This window comes from Xenia sp. Carnegie-2017, unplaced genomic scaffold, assembly GCF_021976095.1.
Source record: "Xenia sp. Carnegie-2017 unplaced genomic scaffold, XeniaSp_v1 HiC_scaffold_22, whole genome shotgun sequence".
NCBI lineage: Eukaryota > Metazoa > Cnidaria > Anthozoa > Malacalcyonacea > Xeniidae > Xenia > Xenia sp. Carnegie-2017.
The window spans coordinates 15,440,625-15,463,580 of NW_025813485.1; the positions used below are offsets into that span (position 1 = coordinate 15,440,625).

The 22,956-nt window shown below is 31.2% G+C and overlaps 2 protein-coding genes and 2 long non-coding RNA genes across 6 annotated transcripts; 2 read left to right on the forward strand and 2 right to left on the reverse strand.

Moving 5' to 3' along the window:
• Positions 1–13: 13 nt before the first annotated feature.
• On the reverse strand, positions 14–6,361 carry LOC124446307 (mitochondrial ornithine transporter 1-like). 3 transcript variants are annotated; one of them, XM_046997155.1, is made up of 6 exons: positions 5,908–5,990; positions 5,790–5,839; positions 5,453–5,625; positions 5,261–5,352; positions 1,594–1,663; positions 14–1,040 (listed from the first exon to the last, which is right to left on the reverse strand). In XM_046997155.1, exons 1-6 carry the CDS (start codon positions 5,917–5,919, stop codon positions 895–897), a joined length of 543 nt encoding a protein of 180 aa, XP_046853111.1. In that variant the 5' UTR covers positions 5,920–5,990; the 3' UTR covers positions 14–894. The 3 variants fall into 3 exon arrangements, with proteins under 3 accessions (XP_046853111.1, XP_046853108.1, XP_046853109.1); XM_046997152.1 differs by lacking the exon at positions 14–1,040 and adding an exon at positions 1,277–1,491 and having other exon boundaries at positions 5,790–6,350; XM_046997153.1 differs by lacking the exons at positions 14–1,040; positions 1,594–1,663 and adding an exon at positions 4,355–4,692 and having other exon boundaries at positions 5,790–6,361.
• A 3,574-nt stretch (positions 6,362–9,935) lies between these two features.
• Positions 9,936–11,079, forward strand: LOC124447073. The gene is made up of 2 exons (XR_006948599.1): positions 9,936–10,415; positions 10,489–11,079. It is a non-coding gene; the product is annotated as an uncharacterized LOC124447073 (long non-coding RNA).
• Positions 11,080–14,136: 3,057 nt separating this feature from the next.
• LOC124446141 lies at positions 14,137–16,256 on the forward strand. The gene is made up of 2 exons (XR_006948350.1): positions 14,137–14,272; positions 15,801–16,256. It is a non-coding gene; the product is annotated as an uncharacterized LOC124446141 (long non-coding RNA).
• Positions 16,257–17,373: 1,117 nt separating this feature from the next.
• On the reverse strand, positions 17,374–22,327 carry LOC124446914. Its single transcript, XM_046997797.1, has 6 exons — positions 22,166–22,327; positions 20,957–21,044; positions 19,562–20,503; positions 18,771–18,959; positions 18,271–18,615; positions 17,374–18,079 (listed from the first exon to the last, which is right to left on the reverse strand). Exons 1-6 carry the CDS (start codon positions 22,172–22,174, stop codon positions 17,655–17,657), a joined length of 1,998 nt encoding a protein of 665 aa, XP_046853753.1. The 5' UTR covers positions 22,175–22,327; the 3' UTR covers positions 17,374–17,654.
• Between the last annotated feature and the right edge of the window lie 629 nt (positions 22,328–22,956).

The following is a 22,956-nucleotide window of genomic DNA, read 5'->3' on the forward strand; positions in this document are numbered from 1 at the left end:
ATACACATTCCAGTTTTGTTTTAGATCAACGTATAAAATTAACAGAAATTTATAAAACTGGGTATAAAACTAGGTATAAAACTAGTACATTTATCTGCGAATGACAATGTCTAAAGTGCAATATGTTATAATATAATAATTTGGTTCAGTACAGTGGCTAGTTACGTTCATCATATAAATTGTGTTCACCAAACTCACAACCTTCATTCAGGTGCACTGAAACATACCCATACAGTATCCACACGATTTATGAGAAAATCAACGACATTTACTACAGTAACTTATGAACCCGCTTTTCTCTGCAATTCTTATGTTCTTATTAAAAATTCGAGTGTGGAGGGTGGTTTGACCCACGTACGATGCCAGGTACGAAACAGCCCGCCACCTACACACTCGAAGTTCAGAGCATTTAGGCATCACCCATTGACTGGTAAACCTTCTCAACATCCCAATTATTCCTCCATACTATCACACCTTAAATCTACAGGATACACCGCCACCTTCGAGGATTTTAAAATACTTTCTTCATGCTCAGACTCGCAAGAGCTTCTTATTCACGAAAGCCTCTTAAACAACAAAATGAAATCATTTCTTAATGTCCAAGGAAACTCCATTGTCCTTCAATTGCTTTAATCTAATTTCCTCTTCCTCATGTCTGTATACTTTGTGATTTTGTGTTTTTTTGTCTTTTTTTATGTTTCTTTCATGATTTCCACCTATCCCACTTCATACCATCTTATTCCATGTTTACTTTCATGTTTCATCCCACCATGTAATTTAATATTATGTAAATAGTTATTATATATCAATCCCTCATCACTTGTAATTTAATAATATCTGGTGATGTCTTGAGAGTCAAGACGAAACGTTACGCTTCTAAATAAATCTTTCTTTTTATACGTCATTTTTGTATTGAATGGCTCTTTTAAAAGCGCTTTGTTCGGCTTTAATATTTATAATAAGAATTCGCTTCCCGCCAGGTATATCCCAGCTCACAATTCTTATGTGCGTTCTTTTCAGTTTCCCACAGAATATTTTAGCTAAAAATACGTATAATCAACTAATTTAGTGGGAAAGGAGGGCACATAAGAGTTCAATGAACATCAATGAAAGCAAAAGAACCAATCCTGACAAAAAAGTCGGACATTTTTTTACATATTACAAAAATACTAAATAACAGATAGACATAACTCAAGACAGGTTGTTTACAATATGCTCTATGCGAATCGTGATACGACACTACATAACACTCTCAACACCACTTGATTTAATAAAGTGAGTTTGTGCACCAATTTTATTTCAATTTGGCTAAATTTTTTCATATTTAATTCATAAAATGATTGATATACGATGACAAGTTTTAGTACCTCAAAGAAAGAAAGTGTTATTTAAATAGCCTTTGAGTGCCTTCATAAGCAAGAAAAAGTGCAGCATTTGCAGGAAAACAGCGAACAATAGCAGGAACCAAACCTTTATATAGAGCTCCAATACCTGTGTTATCCACGAAATTTAGTCAATTTATTGAAATGAAATTGATGATAAAAGTAATGACTAAGGCTAAGTAAAATAAAAATTATTTTATATTCATCTCACCTTCTTTCCTGAATATTGCGTATGTTAAAGACACAAATCCTTTTGGATAATTCAAATCACTGCTTCTGGTCTAGAGAAATAAAGACTTTAAATTGATTACAACAAGAGATGACGAAGGTTTTCCAACTGGACATGCTTTACAAGTTGTGTTTCAATGTTAATGCTGAGAATTTCATAAAAATCAAAGCATTAATTGTCAGTATTTTCCTTATTTCAGGGGCAGTATTGTCCAGCCGTTGGTTTTTTAAAAAATCCATATTATAAAAACGTGAACAAAATCATTCTTCAAGCTTGGTCAATAACATGAATCGTGGACTTGATAACTATCTTGATATCATGAATCAGTTGATATTATGATTCAGTTGATATCATGAATCTGTTGATATCATGAATCTGTTGATATCATGAATCAGTTGATATCATGAATCTGTTGATATCATGAATCAGTTGATATCATGAATCAGTTGATATCATGAATCTGTTGATATCATGAATCAGTTGATATTATGAATCAGTTGATATCATGAATCTGTTGATATCATGAATCTGTTGATATCATGAATCAGTTGATATCATGAATCTGTTGATATCATGAATCTGTTGATATCATGAATCTGTTGATATTATGAATCAGTTGATATCATGAATCAGTTGATATCATGAATCTGTTGATATCATGAATCTGTTGATATCATGAATCAGTTGATATCATGAATCAGTTGATATCATGAATCAGTTGATATTATGATTCAGTTGATATCATGAATCTGTTGATATCATGAATCTGTTGATATCATGAATCAGTTGATATCATGAATCTGTTGATATCATGAATCAGTTGATATCATGAATCAGTTGATATCATGAATCTGTTGATATCATGAATCAGTTGATATCATGAATCAGTTGATATCATGAATCTGTTGATATCATGAATCTGTTGATATCATGAATCAGTTGATATCATGAATCTGTTGATATCATGAATCTGTTGATATCATGAATCTGTTGATATTATGAATCAGTTGATATGATGAATCAGTTGATATCATGAATCTGTTGATATCATGAATCTGTTGATATCATGAATCAGTTGATATCATGAATCAGTTGATATCATGAATCAGTTGATATTATGAATCAGTTGATATCATGAATCAGTTGATATCATGAATCTGTTGATATCATGAATCTGTTGATATTATGAATCAGTTGATATCATGAATCGGTTGATATCATGAATCTGTTGATATCATGAATCAGTTGATATCATGAATCAGTTGATATCATGAATCAGTTGATATCATGAATCTGTTGATATCATGAATCAGTTGATATGATGAATCAGTTGATATCATGAATCGGTTGATATCATGAATCGGTTGATATCATGAATCTGTTGATATCATGAATCAGTTGATATCATGAATCAGTTGACATCATGAATCAGTTGATATTATGAATCAGTTGATATCATGAATCAGTTGATATCATGAATCTGTTGATATCATGAATCAGTTGATATCATGAATCGGTTGATATCATGAATCGGTTGATATCATGAATCGGTTGATATCATGAATCAGTTGATATCATGAATCTGTTGAAATCATGAATCGGTTGATATCATGAATCTGTTGATATCAGGAATCAGTTGATATCATGAATCAGTTGATATCATGAATCGGTTGATATCATGAATCAGTTGATATCATGAATCTGTTGATATCATGAATCAGTTGATATCATGAATCAGTTGATATTATGAATCAGTTGATATCATGAATCTGTTGATATTATGAATCAGTTGATATCATGAATCTGTTGATATTATGAATCAGTTGATATCAAGAATCTGTTGATATTATGAATCAGTTGATATCATGAATCGGTTGATATCATGAATCTGTTGATATTATGAATCAGTTGATATCAAGAATCTGTTGATATTATGAATCAGTTGATATCAAGAATCTGTTGATATCATGAATCTGTTGATATCATGAATCAGTTGATATCATGAATCTGTTGATATCATGAATCTGTTGATATTATGAATCAGTTGATATCATGAATCGGTTGATATCATGAATCTGTTGATATCATGAATCAGTTGATATCATGAATCGGTTGATATCATGAATCAGTTGATATCATGAATCAGTTGATATCATGAATCAGTTGATATCATGAATCAGTTGATATCATGAATCGGTTGATATCATGAATCTGTTGATATCATGAATCAGTTGATATTATGAATCAGTTGATATCATGAATCTGTTGATATTATGAATCAGTTGATATCATGAATCTGTTGATATTATGAATCAGTTGATATCATGAATCTGTTGATATCATGAATCAGTTGATATTATGAATCTGTTGATATCATGAATCGGTTGATATCATGAATCTGTTGATATCATGAATCTGTTGATATCATGAATCAGTTGATATCATGAATCTGTTGATATCATGAATCGGTTGATATCATGAATCTGTTGATATCATGAATCTGTTGATATCATGAATCGGTTGATATCATGAATCTGTTGATATCATGAATCTGTTGATATCATGAATCAGTTGATATCATGAATCTGTTGATATCATGAATCGGTTGATATCATGAATCTGTTGATATCATGAATCTGTTGATATCATGAATCGGTTGATATCATGAATCGGTTGATATTATGAATTGGTTGATATCATGAATTGGTTGATAATCAAACAACAGACATATCAGACAAAAAAATGAAAATGAAACCTGATTTAATTTTAATTGTGATTTTACCCAAACATGTCAAATTGTATAAAATTATGTTGAATATTTTATAATTAATAGTCTCTCATAGTATGTCTTCACTGGTAATTAACTTCTATACATACATAAAACACACTAAATTATAACAATTTTACAAAACTCACAAGTCATCTATAAATTATACAATATGTTCTACATGAGACATTATATATTGTGGCCCAATGAAATAATTCTTCTCATAATGTTCAACTCTTATAGAGAAAAACTGTAGATAAACTGCATGTTCATGTCTTAAAGTGCCAATATCACCAACAAGATCTTTAGCAATACTATTAGTGCACAAATTTGACTATCATTAAATATGTCATTCTTCATGGGGAAAAATGTCATGGTTGAAGAACTGGGACTCAAGAAAGAATCTTTTGTATGTAATATTTAGGAAATCAGAGATGTTTACTGTGTTTTCTCAGGCTAATGCAAAAATGGCTATAGACCAATCAGCGAAGGGATTTTATTGTGATGTTTTATCACACAATGCGCAAAAAACCCATTTCTTTCATCAAGATTGATATGTCTTAGTCTAAATCCTTGTCAGTGAATGACATTGGGTCATTTGGTTGCCCTGTGTATGATTTTGAAGATGAATGTGCCGAAAATGATAAAAACTTAAAAGATGAGTTCAAGAGAGAGAACTCTCATATGCTATTAAAGAAGACTTTAAGTCTACACTGAAAAGCTCTAGGCAGATGAGTCATGGCTCAAACAATATAATATAAGACAAGAAAAGTATGTAAGAAAAATGGAGGTATTATGTCTTCAACCAACCAACTCAATCAAATTCCTATTGATTCTTGGTAACAAATAAAACTATCCTTGATGTTATTAATTTAAATTTACCTGAATTCTGGATTTCACAACATCAGTGGGAAAAACAGAGGACCAAAAACATGCTCCCGCAATTCCTCCAGATATTGCAACTTCTATTGGACCTAGAAAACACATAAGATTATATAAGCAACTTTATAATATAAATCTATTTAATAATTTTGATATTTTTAAGAAGTAAAAATTTCATTTGGGATTTCTTACCAAGATCATCAGCAGTTTTCCCAGCAGGAGTAAGAAAACGCTTACTCAACTGGTATCCACCAAAAAAGAAGAAATATCCACCAACTTCCCGTGTACACGTACTAACAAATCCACGATATAATCCCTGTAATCCCTCATTAGTAATAATGTTAGCAGTCAGTCTAAGTGCACCTCTAAATTGTAAAAAAAAATTTTGAGTGGTTTATGAGGTAGATTGTAAAATATTAAATTTCTCATCATTTTAAAAGGAACATGACAGCAAACAATCACAACACAACAAAATCTGCTAGTTTGCTACATTATTATTCAACTGTCATAAAATAAATGTTCTTCTTACAAAGGTTTCTTTCCAAAGTTTTCCTGGAGTTGCTGATTTTGATATTGAGCCTGCAATTGACACTTGATCAGTTCAGTTGGACAAAGTGCAAATGATGTTATAAAAGCAGCAATACTACCAGCACATGCATTCTGAAATACACTCAATTTATCAACATGAGAAACATGAAACAAAGTTTGAATAACACTCTGACATCGACCATAACATAGAAATAAAATTGAGTTCTCAGCAATTTGAGTTACTAATGCAGGTCCTGTTCCTGCATATAAGCCTCGAAATCTCTCTTCTTTCCATGTCCTTCTAAAACAGTGTAACGCACTTTTGTATAAACTTGGGAAAACTTGCATCTTGACTTTTACAGTATCAAATGGTTGCCCAGCAAAAACACACGCAATTCCACCATTTGCACCAGCAATAAAATCTATTATCATAGCACGTTTGTCTAAAAACTTAATACCATTTAAATTGTTGCCTTCAACATCCATTTTTCTAAGAAAAACGTTTCATTTATTAATGATTTATGTTTTTGATTTTAACTTCAACATCAGCTCTGATGTTGTCTGTCAGCGATGTCTAATGTGTCAGCGGTAGCTCTGAATTGGAAACCTGATAAGTTCATAAGTTTGGATTAAAGAATCCGTGAATTCAAAGTAGAGTTCACAGGATTGAAAAAGATTCGACAGAAGTTGAAACAATGGGAATGAAACAGATTCTGAAATAATTATTTCATAATCTAATAATGATATCAATCACCATCTTCGGTTGACATGTTTTCATACTGTAACCAGAGCTGTTTTTTGTAAGTTTTGGAAGGAAAAATTGTTTATAAAGTCCAATGAGCCAAGGTTTACATTTATCTTTATAAAATAAAAACAATAAAACGCGTGCAGTGATTAGTCTAGAGCAGTGTGTTTGAAATAGCCTGTGCAAAACACATCTGGGGCCGGTAGCACTTAAAAAAACGGTGTTTATATTTTTCATACGACTAAAAAATTTCGTAACCTTCGAAACAATATTTTATTTCAGTGGTTGCTCAGTTCAAATCTTTTGTTTTTTGCTTTTTATTTTATGCATTTTAGAGGAAAAATTCAAATGTTTGTCTTTTCCGCATTATTTTATTTTATAAAAGAAATAAAAGATGTCTACTGTGTTTGCTACTAGATGTCTACTTAGTGAGAACTCTCGGGCATGTGCAACCATAGAACTTCGGTCTCGGGCTTGCATAAGCCCGTGCAAACACAGTAAACATTTTTTATTTCTTAAGTAAAAGCTAATATACGAATTTTCCCATGCATTACTTTTGATTAAAATAACTTTTGAATTAGAATATTTTAATTAAAATACAGTATCATGTTATTGTAAAACAAGCAAATTCAAACAAATTATTTTTTAAAGACTATACATTCGATACAAATAATATTTACTAGCCACAATTTAGCATTCCATGACATGACGTGTTATTCTTCGTAAAGGAAGCGCCGTTCTTATGGGCTATAGAGCTAGGGGAACCTCAGGGGCCATAGACCCTTTACGGTAAAATTCAGCGTCCTTTAAACTACTTTATGCAAAGTACGTAGTACGTACTCATGTTATTCTCCCCATTTTTTTAACAGATTTTGGCGTCTCTTAACGTGAATTTTCTTTAACATTGCTATTAACATTGTTATTTATGGCAGTTTGCTCATCATGAATTTGTCAAAGAATATAAATGCCCTCAATTATATTCATTCCCTAAAATCAAGACTCCACAGCATTGTATCATAGAAGCGCAATCATGTTTTAACTTACTTCATTCGACGTGTACCAAATGCTGAGCTGATCATTTGTGTTTATGACTGTAGTTTCAAAATCAATGTAATTTAATGTTGTTTCAAACTTTAAATCGTAACTGTTTGCCATGACTCCATCACCATTTATCAAGTATTTATCAGCTGATCAGGATTACTCTAGGTGTCCAACAAAACTACACTTTATAGAAAAACATTACAAAGTTTATGATTGTATCAACTTGAATTAAGCACGTGGTTAAATGAGCCCTAAATTTGGAGAATGTATGAACACACGAGGAAATAAATCGTTGTTTTCAATTATTTTGCAAAATCACTGTATATATGCTTTGTATTGGTTTATCTTAGCAACAAGACACACTTTTAATTCGTTCAATTATAACGATAAAGTTATCACAATCATTTGGTTGTAAACATAGAGACCAAAAGAGAAATTTATTTCTTTTTTTGTGATTGAAACATAAGCTAGAACGTTCAAATTATTACCTAATCTTATTTAACTAATTATTTTCATATCTGCCCAAATAGACAACGATATCCTGTTCCACCCTGATATCTTTTTTCCTCAGCAGGTTGCAATATTATATTTATAGAAAATTTTCTATGTTCCAAGACTTCCGTCAATGGGAAACAAGCTTCAACCAACCAATGCAAATTGCTTGATAAACTTTGTACAAGAAAAATACGAAAATTTAAAAAAAGGCAAGTCACAAATTACATAATGCAACTAAAACTATCTTAACTAAAAGCATTTAAAAATACTCTTCTTTTATAACAACATTGCACAATGTAGTAATCTGTTTGTCGCGTCAAGTGCACTAAAATTAGCGAGGTGTAACTTCAATAATGCTATAAATTGTAGTATTTAATCAGCAATAATTTTCAAATGAAAACAACGACAAACAGAACATTATGGATGTCTAAAGTTACTTTGTCTTTTTATATAGTTTATATTTAATTTATTTATATACGACGTTTTCTAAGCTAATCCTACGTCATTCTTGACCTTAACTGGATATAATTTATTAAAGACGTATATCGTAGCATGTGTACGATAAATTATAATTTAGCTGACGCACATATGTTATCAACAAGTAAATTTTATCTTCTTACTGACCCATAGAGACGACAAAAAGACAACACCCGTGCAGAACGATGATAGCAAGCTTTTCATCGCACATTTTCAATAAAAATATTTTGAAAGCATTTCTCAATAATCACACGCATTTTACCTTTTTGATAGTTATTCATACCAGCAATTTCTGAGTTAGCCAAAACTAATATTGCATCATCGTCCTTTCCAAAACAAGGTAATCACTGTGACCAAAGATGTAATTCACGTGGAAGGACATTCTCAGTAGGTGGTCATAAAACGTTCATCAAATTCTATAACTCCTAAAAAAACTGGAGCTTTCCTTGCTAATTCAGTATTACGATCTCGTTTATATAGAGCTAATTAAAAATAACTACCTTATGATGTAAAGTTCTAGGTTGTGAGATTTAAATTACAATAAATATAGGAAAATAATGATCATTACTATTTTCTTGTAGTAAACTGGGCATTCAAGGGTTTTTTTTTATTAAAGTGTCCGCCACGAAAACATTAGATAATAAAAGATTTCTTTTCGAGATTTAAGACATTTTAATTCAATTTTACATTTGACCTTCACATCCAACCAAATATGGTTTAATACTTTTATAAGTTTGTCAAATATTGCCATTAGTAAATAAGTAAATGCTTGAGTTTTAATATAGTAGCTAAATGTCACGAGTATTTCTTTAGCGGATCAGGTAATGAAAAGTAAAAATATATGGCTGTCCTTTTGGATATTTACGTTTGGAAACAACTAAAAGATCACACAATTTTCAAAATTTTATTCTTTAGACATTTTCAACAAATGATAGGTGTTGTGTAATAAATGTATTTTTAATTTAAAATTGAGCAACTCTAATTATTTTGTCTATATGACGGTTTACCACCAGCTGGGACATATTTAACATTATCATGATGACGTTTGTTCAAATTTCCTGGATTATTAGCATCCTTGCTTTTTTTTAAATGCGTCACAACCTCTGATAACAATGCAGCTTTCATTCACGAAATTCATCAAGTAATTTTGCTCAAGACAACGACATATTTTTTATATCTGACTATGCGCAACATTTCACTTTAACTCGTGAGTAGCACATGATATGACTGATTGACATTGCTCAATATAAAAATATAATTTGAATGTTAAAACAAATAATTGAGGGATGTGTGCGAGAATGTCATGTGTGTATGTGTGTATATCCAATGAATTTAGTATTCTTCCTGTAACAATATCTGCATTTCTTTGATATTTTTACACAATAATTTGCGAACATTTTGTTTGATGATGGCAATTACAGCATCGAACAGATACGTTGATTTTCCTATATAATTTCCTCTGTGTATACAAAGTCATCCAATATTTATATTTACAATTGTTTGAGGTAATGACCATCATTAGTCACAACTTCATCATACTCCTGATGAAAATGTTTTTTGTTTTTAATGTTTTCACAAAATGAACTTTTATCCATCAAACCAAAACATCAAATTTTTCTATATTCAAAACAACGTTTTGCCCTTTCTTTCCTGAATGGCTTCGTGCAATTAAAGAAAAGCCATGTACTTCCTTCACTAACGGTAACAGGAAATGGGGTCAATAAAATCGTGGGATCATGCACTTCTTTCAATCATAAATAGTTCTCGTGGGTATAAAAGGCCAATCATCTTGTATCACATTTATAAAAAAAATTAGTCACCATAAAGAAGAAACGTAAACATTTTGGCAGAATTCAGAGAAAAAAAAAGGTAAAATAGACTTGTTATCATAAGTTCATTTCATAAACTATTCTTCTCAAATACTTATTTTTAACCTTTTCAGAATGCGTAATGCGATGAAGACGTATGCTTTGTTGATCTTCTTGATATGCTGTTGTCAAAGCTATGGTTATCTACCAGGTTGTGAAAGGGCCTGTTACTCAAACTTCTATAGTTGTTTTAATATTTGCGGTATTGAGCGTAATCCTTTCGTCCACTGCGGAGAATGCGTTGAACAAAAGGGAGTGTGTTTTCAAGAATGCCAAAAGCTGAAGCAACGGAAAATTGCAATATCAAGCAGAACGCATCGCTTTAAGAAGTTATTGAAACTGACATAAAGTAAAGTGAGTGGAAATCTTACTTACATATTTATTGCAGTATTTATTAATACAAAATATAGAAAATATGTATATTTGTATATTGTTTGTTAAGTTTTGGAATTATATTCAGAGCTAGTATGTAATCAATAAAAATTTATTTTTTCGGTGAGTAATCACATCGCGTGCTGAATGTTGAACGCAAGAAATGAGGAACACAACAGTAAAACTTAGTTAACACTTTACATTATTGTATGGAAAAGAGAGTAAAAACAAAATTCAAACTATGTATTTAAAATATATTTTTACTCGCCGTTTGAGTTATTCAAATATGAAAAGTTCAGGATATTCGCTGTAATCTAGTACACAAACGGGTAAAGGTGAAGTATTTTCCCCATAAGTTATATCAAATAAAGCTTTAGGGGAGCGTAACAAACGCGATAATTGTGGGGGGTCACAGTCACATATAGATCTTATAATCCATAGAAAACAACTATAGGCTCTGCTTTCTCAGTGTACTTAATATGCTTTCTGATGAATTTTACCTTGTAAAATGTTAAATTTTCTTACTTAAAGCATTTTTACATTTGAAACGGAATTAGTTTATAAGACTAAATTACCTCTGCGTTGCCACTAATATTGCCCTTCAAAGACTGAGATTTGTTGTACATGATTTGCTGAAAGGAATATAACACCTTTAATGGCATATTTTGTTTATCATTTTGATTGTCAATTGACCAATTTACCTTCTGGCATGCAGACAAATTCTACATCATTATCATTATCATATTGCCATCGACATTAGAAATATTCGTGATAACTGCTTGATTGATCTTGTTTCCTTAATACTACGCGTGAGAGATTTGACATCATCAAATTTACTTTCCTGCGTTAGTAAAAAGACCACCACATGCTTCTTATAATGAAGGAATTATTAATTACTAAATCAAAAATAATTGCCATTGACATTAGTGACGACAACATCTCTTGTCTAAAATCAGGTTGAAATTCACAGTAATGTATGTTCTGCTCAAAAAGATTAGAAGAACCACGAATGACGCCATACATAATCTTCGATAACAAAAATGTTTCACAGTGAGACATATATTAAACATACATCAAATTTCTTAGGATTAAAACCAAATCATTTCTACCTGTAACTTCATTTTTTTATCAACTATGCTTTTTTGGAAGCTTAAGACCTCATTACATAAAACAGCTAAGATCTTCTACTGAATTATTGAGAAAAGAAAGTTGGCGTATTATATTTCATTATTGAGGGAGGGGATTGTAGCGGTGTTTATCAAATTACAATAAAATTCATATCCTATTGACGAACAACAAAATTCGTCTTTTTGCCGAAAGAGGTTTCAGACATGTTCGGTACCATTATAAAGGCTATTTGATTTTCATAAAATAAACGACTGCCTTAAGCTGACTAATTTATGATTGTTTATTTTGCTTTAACAGTATGTTTGTTAGTTTATCCTCGTTATTTTTGCTTTCAAAAGTTGTTAAAAGCACACCATTAAAATAATTAGACATTTTTCACCGGCTGTAACCTTGTCAAAGTCATTTTAATGAAAAGTAAATTTTTCAGCGATAGTTGAGAAATGATCGACACAAGATGATAATTTTAACCAAGGAATCTTGTTAATACGTTTAGTGCGAAATAATAACTTTTTTGACTAAACTTTTCAATAATCTTCCATAATTCATGCTCATTACTAATCCACACAATTATATTGAAGTACAAGCTAAAACTTAACTTAGCAACAGTTTCAATCTTGCAAATGGCCAATTTTCCAAATTCTTAAAACATGGGAATTCTTCTTGTATTTTTTCCATATTCTGCCATTTACCGTTTAATCGCCTATTACATTCTCACGAACGAATACAGGAAAACCTGCGCGCTGCCGTCCTTTTAATGCTGGTTTTCATATATGGTCGTGATCGTGTTTTGCTATATTGTTGTAAATATCAAAGACTGAGTTATAGAGACGTTCATGATCAGCGGAAATATCTTGTGAAACATTCATGAAAAGTCAAATCAGAAACTCATAGAAAAGGAAAAATTTTCCAGCTGAAATTATAGACTATTCCATCAAATAAAGAAAATACAAAAGTAAGTCCCAGATAATACACTAGCCCTAGTTTTTTGCACCCCTTGAACCAGGAACAAGGGACCAGATGACTCGGTCTAGCCACTCGGCAGAAAATTTTTGGATGGTTTAAAAAATATTTGAAACAAAAAAGTATACGATTTATGTGAACTGTCAATGAAGCAAATCGAGGATGAACCTTTACGTCAACTCACTATGGCTTCAAGTGAGCTTACGCCAACAAACAATGAAGTTGAGTATGGGCATCGTATAGGTCAAGTGAGGCTTGAGTAAGTATATTTTAACACACAATTAAAATTTGGATAGTCATTGAGTGCATTGACCTTGTGTTTAACACATTGCAATCTGAAAGCTTCCTCTTTGCCACTGCATGTCACTGCTTGCCATAATCGTCTTTATTTGATTATCTCGCAAGGTCGCAATTAATTAATTATTCTGGACAATGTTAACGTCAGTTTCCGACTACAACATTCTTTACGTTAGTTAAGGTGTCACATGACAGCCTATATCAATGACTTCACGACACGAACTATAACCATAGTGCATAGCTGTATCCTGTATCAATAATGCTAGTCGATAATCAAAATTTTGAAATCCTCTCCTGCAATCATACATATGATAGAGTCACTTTTATAATTATTCTATGCATATATGACTGCCAAGCTCATTTAAAAGTTAGAATTTCCGTTTGAATGGGACTTGTAACTTTCTGGATTAGAATCCCATAGATAGAATTTCACATCAATATATATAATATATGTAATATACAAAAGTTTGAAGATTGATAAATCAAGCATGTTTATGGTTAGTAATAGAAGTTTCTCCGGATTTTTTTGTGGATAACTTCCTGCATTCTGAAGAAGAATCGTGTCGAAAGCTCAATAAAATTATTTGAAAAAAATGCGAAGAAACGTCTAGCGAATAATAAAGCTGTTACGTCACTCAATTGTTGCAATGAACAGCGTGTTTGTAAAAAGTATGTATATATTTTTTATAATAAGCAAAAAACGCATTGCATTGTGTCTTTCTAGTTTGAGTTATCAAGTTTAACATTTTTTGTTCCAGCAAGTTTATTGTTTGGAATTCTTCACTATAGACAATGTTATTATGAATATTTTCCACAATAAAAATTACTTAATAACTTTATAGTCCTGCTTTTTTTCTATTATAATTATTCGTTTTAGCTCAAATATTTGCGTTTGCGTACGTCAAACACGAAAATAAATATTTATTATAGGCTTCAATGACTTGAATTTAAAATTCGTATGCAAAAGTCGTTAGAAGCACTTGAACATTTGACGGTTGGTGGAGAAGGTTCAAGGTTGTCTAAGTTTTGTAAAGAAATCAGTGGTCTGATATCGTCGTTGCTATAACTTTCTAAACACCTTTATCATAACAAGCAAGCTAGGTAAGTTGAAAAGAGCAGCTAACAAATACACAATCGTAAAGTAACGGTAAATTTTAAACAATCGTTAAGATTCAATGTCCGGACAGTCACAGCATGTTTGCTTTTTGCATGTTCTCAATGTTTTGAAATGTTAACGGTGCCCGAAAGAATTCACCTTAAATAGTGATAATAACTTCAACAATCTATTAAATCAAAATGAAACAGTTCTAAATGAAACAGTTAAGTTTTAACCGTTGCTAGAACGAGCGATTCGAATTGAAAAAGATAGATAGCGCTTACTTTGCTTTTTGCAAGAAATGTGACGAGTTTTGTCATGTCAAAATTAAGCATTTTGTTTGAAAAATCATTACGGACTAGAGTAAATTTTAAATGTTTTGACATGTAACCGTTTGAATTTTTAAAATACAGCGCAATGCATCGGAAGTGAATCGTTCTGCTTGGTTGATAATAGTTTATATAAAATTTGTAGAACTTAAAATCATATTCATACTCTGATGATGAAACAATCTCAGGAGACAAATTGTATTTTTCAAATTAAGTTGTAAATTCTTTTGAACTTTCTATGTTTTTCTAATGGGTATATCCATAAAAGGAAACAGTTGTTATTCATTATATCCGCTTTTGTTTTACATTTCAAAAATACGTTGGGCTCCTGGGGTATAGTCTTGCATTAGACAATTTGTGATATCCTGTTACTTAAGATGTCATTTATATGAAAACCACATATACAAGACTAAATAAAACGAACATTTGTAACAGAAAATTCGGTGATGTATGAACATGCATGATGCCATCTTCAGTGGTGTAACTAAGTGGGATACATTTGTCAAACTTTGTTGACTACATAATTGATAATATGTTCAAGAGTGATGATTAGGCGATCCAACGTGGTAGATTTTTGCATGTTTAACAAAGGTAGCTTTACATAATTTTATATCAATGATTGCATACAGGCTTCTACCAGGCATCCCGCCTTGTTGTAAGACATGAAATAAATATTGGGTTGAAAAAGAGAAAATTTGCGGCATTTCTTGCCATATTTGTCAATCTTGAGGAAGAAGGCAAATTTGTTTGGAAGAACTATACTATCTATTACTAGTCCTCAGTAGAATCGTTTTATATCGGTCTTTTTGGGCAGTGTTTTTGCTTTGCTGTTTTTGTATTTGTACCGATTTCTTTCCATGGATTGGTTTTAAAATGTTAGGTATCCTTTTATATTTTTCCTCTGCCTTATCTACCCTTTATTGATTGTATTTGTTCTCATCGTATCTGCGGTAATCTGCCATATTGACGTTAGATAGCATGATTGACAGAAGTTAAGTCCATTCAAAATCATCTTAATTTATAGGTTCATTTTTGTACTAAAACGATCAAACATTTCATGTTTCTCCAACTTAGTAGATGATGTTGCTCCAACAATGTGGGATGGTTTTAACGTTTTTTAGTTTGCAGTGTGCTTTGCATAAGCTATATAGATTAAATTATGGCAACTATAAATGGCATGTGAAATGAGTTTTTTCGTATTTAGAAAATGTCAACAGTGAAAAGAATAATTTTGGTTCTATTCATCGTAATGGCCACTTCATCAAGCAAAGGTTTTTCATCTCAAAAATGTTACAAAAAGTGTGCAAGTATTAACTCACAGTGCTATAATAGTTGTACCTACGAAGGTAAAATTCGTTGTATTGATTGCTTTCGGAGTCGATCGAATTGCTATGATAATTGCGAGAAAACAATTCACAAAAGACAAAAAGAATTGGCAAAAAAAAATATCGACTTGGACAAATTGCACGTAATAAATGCATAAACGAACATAATTTTTTCAAGACAGCGAACAATAGCACTTTAGTTGGTAATTTTTCTACTATTGACGAAGGAAATAGACAAGTTCAGAAGGAACAGTATTTTGAGAATTTAATATGAAGATATTTCACTTGGTTTATGTTATTTTACATAAGTTAATAAATGGATTCAATTAATGTAATTGCAATGAAATAGTTGTTATTCATTTATGTCAACCGGCGATTGCACAACTTGCACAAACTTTGTTCATTAAAAAACTTAAAGTTCTTTCGATATGTTTTAACAATATTATTTATATATACTACATATACGGAAGGACTTCGCTAAAACCTGCTAGCCAGAGGTAATTGATACTGAAATGTGAAACATCTATGTCCTCCTCAATCTTCATGAGCGATAATCTATTGCTTACGCTTATCAAAAACAAAACATTTTCAAACATGCTCCATAACGATTAATCCAATGGCCATTTTTTTTGCTTACCAAAAATTTTTAGACTTGTTTTCATCGCTTTTGAAAACATAGAAAGTTGTTTCCAAATTCTCATTAGAAATACATTATTAAATAGTGTGTATGCTATATTTTTAATTTAACCCAATGCTTCATTATTTTGATAATTTCCAAGAGCTTCAGATGTGACTCTAAACATTTTTATAAAATTTAACCACAAAACCTACAACATCACGATAAAAGCCTGTAATATTGGAAAGTCCAAGAACGCTCAAAATACTTATAAGACGAATATTAGTTACATTGAACTAAGCGAAATGAAAAATTTATGATTTTTGGTTGAAATTAAAACAAAAGATTGTCACAATATGTGTCAATAAACAGTCAAAGTGAATACAAAAAAAATATACATGGTTCATGTTCAACAATCATTTTTTGTGTACTTTACAACTAAATATGCTGACAGTCATCTATGTTACAGAAAAAACACCTACAGATGGCACATATAATCAATTTATCTTGGAAGCAATGCAACATGATAAAACACAAACTGGTTATGTCAAGTTTTGCTGAAAATTTTACAAACCTCAATAATTATTTGTGGAAAAGTGAAATATCAAAGTTTTAAACTGAAAAATTACACCTTAATCACTTGTTTTTGAGTTGTTATGGAACATGTTTCTATTTAATAAGATGAAGATAGTTTTTTTGCATTTTTCATCGTTTTGCAGAGTATGGTAAGATGCTCCAAATATGGGAGAGTGTGCTTTAATGATTTTTAAATAAAGCAGAAGTTTATTTAAAGTTCGAAGAAAGATTTCCATAAAATTGAACAAAAAACACCGATACAAGATGATGATGGTTAACTACTTTTCTCTGTTATTCAAGTATTTCCACAAAATGAGATAATTTATATCATTTATGATACAAATATGAAATTATTTCAGCGTTAGCGAGTATTTACAGATTATTGAAAAATGTGCGTTCAATCGTACTCTAGTTTTCATATAACCACAAGTCATAGCAAATAAATATTATCTTCTACAATTTCTTTATAAATATCTTGCGTAATTTCATTGAGTAAACTATAATGTTGAATGCAACGAATGTCTGCCTGCAAAGCTGTGCTCTAAAGGAGCTGTGTAATATAACATGTGTCTGTTCTCAAAATTAGATTCGTAATTTTGTTGCACATTCTGCAACATCTTGGACAAATATGTTTAGAAGGTACTATATCAAAATGCGATGGTCTATAATAACAAGGAATAACTGGATTAGCGACGCTTTCATCAGCCGACAGTTGCGTTTCATAGCAAGATCTGACAGTTGACTCAGATGCACATGCAGTACTTCTGTTAGATGAAGTAGGACGTGTAGTTAATGATATTTCCGCTGATCTTTTACATGATCGTTGACGTCGTATTCTTAGAACAACGATTGTCCCAATAACAAGCGTTAAAACAACAAGAAAACATAGAATGCTATAAAATGTTATTTTAGCAAGTCGAGAAGAACTGGCTTTGGATGTTGGGAAAACATTTTCATCGTTTCGAACTAAAAAAGGAAAGGTTTTTTTTTATGTTTCAATTTAAAGAAATGTATTATAAAAAAAGATATGATGCTACATGAATAAGAACGTGAAAGAAAGAAAAACCTCGTTTGACTTGACGTATAAAACAAAAAAAAACATCAATGTTCTTTTTGCAAAACACTCCTGAGTTCAAAAATTGTTAAATATTTCTTACCAATACTTGTATACGAAAGTTGAAAACTTGAGTTATTTTGATCATTGAAAACTCCATAATGATTGTACCATACAGAAACCACATTTGTTGAGCTGTAAATGTCATCTTGAAGTCTTTCACTTAAATGGGTAATTTTTTTTAGTATTTTGGAACTTGAAATGTTTCCATCACGTACAATAATGGTGGAGTTGAGAAAAATTTTCAAAGAGTTAAACCATAATTTCACTTTTTTTGTTCCATCAACGTTAATAAACCAATTGCAAACAGATTTATGAAAACTCGACAATTTCCCGGAAACTATGATTCCTTGTGCTTTAGTGAAGACGCAGCCACATGATTCACATTCTAAAAGAAATGCTACAGTTTTGAGAAAATCCTTTGTGCTAATGTTATGAACGAAAAATGAAAAAAAATATGAAGAAAACGACAAAGCTACCAGTGCATGATTTATTTTAGCTAGTAATACACATTAAACAACTCAACTACAAAACATAGCATACCTTTACATGGCTTTAGATTGCAAGATTTTGATTGGGTGCGTTCTCCCTTACATTTAGATTTTTCCGGATACTTGGAAAAACCATCCAAAGGGCAAAATCTTAGCCGGTGTCTCTTTCCTTCACCACATTCTGATAATGAGCTGCAAGTCCCCCAAGATGACCATTCTGACCAATCCGTTAATATCGTCACTACATACAGTTAACAAATAGCAAAATAAGAAAATTTTTTTACAAAGTTACCAATGGTTGACGAATATAACTGTATTTTAATTGGAGCATGATAAATTTACTACAAAGCCTCCCCCATTTATATCAACTGCTGTGATTTAGATACAAACTAAATAACATCATACATCAATGTTTCCATTTTTGCGATTAAAATTGTGCAGTTGAGAATTATTTAAATGACTTGTTAATAGCTCAATAATAAAACAAGTTGTAAACACAAGAGGAAACTTTGTGTAGGTATTTTCAACGTTTGTAAGAGTAGTTAACAATTACTGTTTATTCTATTCAAGGTGATAACGGCACCTGGCTCTCATCTTTAAGGATTAAGTTATTAGCGCACAAAAAATGGACATATGCTAATACAGCTTAAAGTTTCCAATTTCAGACTGACTCACTCTCAATAACAAGGCAAACTATAAGACGTAATTCTTTATACATCATAAACATCAAAAAGTCTTCCTCGTCGTAAAGAAGCATTTAACATTAAAATTGCGAAAGAATTAACGTATATTGCAGAGTAACAAAAAGCTTAAGAACTTTGTTATATATTTTTGGCAACTAACCTCTTTTTTCTGAGGGCAAACAAAGACTTGCATGTATCTTTTTCTTCTTGCTCAGGTTTGATTTTGTTGTGTAATAAAAGCAATACTCGCGAATATATCTTTTGAATATTGAACATGAAAAAAAGACAGAACGAAATCCATGGAAGGCAGTTTGAGTATGAATAACATTTTTATAAGTTTTTGACTGTACTTCAACATGGTCTTCATTTCTGTCACAGAATGGTGAAGAATATTTGATAGCAAATGAATGATAACAAGGAAATATATTTTTTGATTGAGCTTCCATTTTGTATTTCCCCCAATTAACGAGCATTTCAGAACTTGCAGCCATTGTGACGTTGTTATAATCAGAGGTATACTTGAAATAAAATACTCCGGCTGTATCAATCACATTACAACGAAAATTGACTTGAATTTTGTTTACAACTTCATCATTATCAACCTTCTTGCTAGTCACTAAAATATTTTCTTTGTTCTTCTTTCTCCAGTAGAGATATAGCGTTCCTTTATATGCTTTACATCGCCCACTTCTGCTATATAATAGCGCTGAGACAGGTCCGTTAAATACTGTAAGGTTTTTCTTAACGCCTATCAAGACTTTCTCACTACGAACCACAATAGGGTTTGTCATGGGAATGTAGGTTTTTGTTATATTTGGGATGAAATAGTCAATAAAGTATCGTCCAGGAACAGAAAACGTATCGCACGGAATTTCTAAACTTCTTTTAAATAGTTTTAACTTCAATATACTCACGACCTTCCATTTTTTAAAAATTTTCAGCTGTACAGCTGCCCCTGAAAGATTCCTTGTATTTTTTGGACCAAAAAGAAAAGTCAATTTGACTGTAGATTCAAACAAACGGAACCTCCTGGGAGAATAGTTAATTCTTACAATTGTCTCTTCACTACTTGATAGACTATCATTGTTCTTTGATGATAACACTAAAAGAAAAATTAATCATAAATAAATTTCAGCAATAATATAAATTATAAGAGATTAATATGTTAACTATATCTGTTCGAAATATTCAATTAAAAAAGCTATCAAAAAGTTAATGTCAATATTGCTGGCGTGTGTAGCCATAGCGTTTTTAATTGAGACTTAATTTCCATATTTTGGCATCAGACCCCTTGATTTAAAGACTGATGAGACATATGGAATACTATACTTTCAGGCTGATAGCAGCAAACATGAATTAATATCACCGAAATAAACGAACAAATACAACATCCTTTATAAATAATATTTGTTCTACACAGTTCAAAAGCAAAGTAGCACTGTATATGTTTTCAACAATAGCTTTACAGAGATCTGTAGTGATGAAGTTATCAAGTCATAGATCTTAGGGAACGACAGTTCGAATATTTAAAATTATACAGAATGAAATAACTTACCTAAAACACAGAAAAAAGTCATCAAGATGGCAACAATGAAACCAGGATTCTTCATATTTTGTTTGCAAGTCAAACGCAGCAAGAAGTACTGTAAGCAAAAATAAGCGTTTTGTCATTCATACATTCCCGACAATAACAGTCTCCAATATTCATACGAATTTCATACATCAGTAAACAGAGCCGAATATCAAAGCTCCTTCTTTCGAATTATCAACTGCAATTAATGTGATGACAAAGTGTAATTAATAGTCTCCGCCTACTGCAGTTGCCTCGAAACAAAGGAAGTTCTCAAAAGAATACGAGTAATTATATTCGTTTTTTCAACTTTAATATGTTCCTTCAACATGTTAAATATGTCATTAGCCCTTCTTCAACAACACATCTTGGCCTTCCCAGATATTGAAGAGAAATCTTGTCGACAACAAGGACGTTGTCTGTGGGAATCTCATATTTTACCTTATGACATGTGATAGCTGTAACATCGTTTTATATTAACAAGCGAAGGCTTGTGATGCACATGAACTTAAATAAATATTTAAGTCGATAAAAATATCGGTAAAAATAAATAAAAATATATATAAATTCTCATATTTGTGAAGACAAAAATTACTCTATAAGAATATTATCTAGTAAAAGCCGCGTACGCTATTATAGAGGTTGTTGTGAGACAGAAATCTGGTGTTGTTGTATTTTGAATTTAATTTTGGGTATGAAAGATATATCAAGGAATATAAAGGCAAAAATGTTGAATAGAAGCCAAGGGTTAAAGGCGCATTTAGTTTCAGCTATGAGTTTTTATAAATATGTTAAATATATGATGATAACAAGGCGACCGTCTATAATATATGATAATAATCTCATTTAAAAGCGAAAATCATGTCATCTCTCATCGCGCCTTCTTCTTAGAAATCTAAATATTGAGACTTTGATTTTTTTAAACACCACTATTAAACGTTTATAAGAAAATTCTTACATTTATCAATGATTGTTGAAACTTATCAATGATTGTTGAAACGAGAACAGGTGATTATACGACCTAACGTTAGCTGGCAACGAGATGTAAAAATTTCCAATTTGAAAAATGACCTTAACATTATACCAAGTAGCTACTGTTGTGAATTTATCATTACAAGTTGACGCCACAGTAGGGAAGACAAATAATAAGTATATACAGCAACAAAATGCTGTCAAGTATGTTCTACAACCTACCAACATCATGATTCTTTTGAAACTTCCTTTTAAATACAAGTAGAAAATTGAAAAGCGTTGTTGAATTATTCTTCCAACTTGCTCGAGCTACGATGTGTTATTCACGAAACTATATCAGGAAAATAGCTCAGTCAAAGTAGGAATATTATTCAAATAAACGTGCAGTGCATTTTTATAATCTTTATATCCTCAAGTGTCTTCAAAACACGTGGTTAAATAAATCCCCATTCATGTCTTGGGTCAGTTGGCTGATAAATTTTCGTCATTGTCAGAATTTTATAATCTTCATAATTTAAAATCTTAACTTGTTTGAACCAAAAAAGATGAGAAAAGTCTTCAGAAACAGAGTGGAATGCATTAAATGGAGGAGAAAATGCCAATATTAACATATTTCCTGATTAAGAATGAGACTTCTTACGTTTAATCTTTTAAAAATGTTTGATTAGGAATCTGAAACTAGTTTTCAAGAAGATTTTTATTTCTTCAGAGATAAGGCGCAAGCATGTTTGATTTGCAAGTCCTTAATAGTCATAACATCAAAATTTTTAAAATTCCATTGAAAAATGGCTTAAACACAGCGGTCCCATTGCTGCTAGTCGTCAGAACACAAATATTTGCATGAAATTAAATCAATGTGATATAAATCATTAAAATGTACGTAATCACGAATTTAAAAAGCGGATATATCTTAGAAATGGATTGTAAGAAATAATATATTAGTGCATGAAATTATGATTATTTTTCTTGGCGTCAATTTCAATCAACGGAAAGCTAGTGTGGTGTACTTATCT

Bases quoted from the DNA above. Each gene is read 5' to 3' on its own strand.
- LOC124446307 (XM_046997152.1), bottom strand. From the start codon at position 6,274: ATGGATGTTGAAGGCAACAATTTAAATGGTATTAAGTTTTTAGACAAA. The intron at 1,664-5,260 runs GTAAATTTAAAT...TTATTTCTCTAG, and splicing joins TTGTGAAATCCAGAATTCAG to ACCAGAAGCAGTGATTTGAA. The intron at 1,492-1,593 runs GTGAGATGAATA...TGGATAACACAG, and splicing joins CGCAATATTCAGGAAAGAAG to GTATTGGAGCTCTATATAAA.
- LOC124446914 (XM_046997797.1), bottom strand. The intron at 18,616-18,770 runs GTATGCTATGTT...CATTTCTTTTAG, and splicing joins CAATCTAAAGCCATGTAAAG to AATGTGAATCATGTGGCTGC. The intron at 18,080-18,270 runs GTAAGAAATATT...TTCCTTTTTTAG, and splicing joins ACTTTCGTATACAAGTATTG to TTCGAAACGATGAAAATGTT.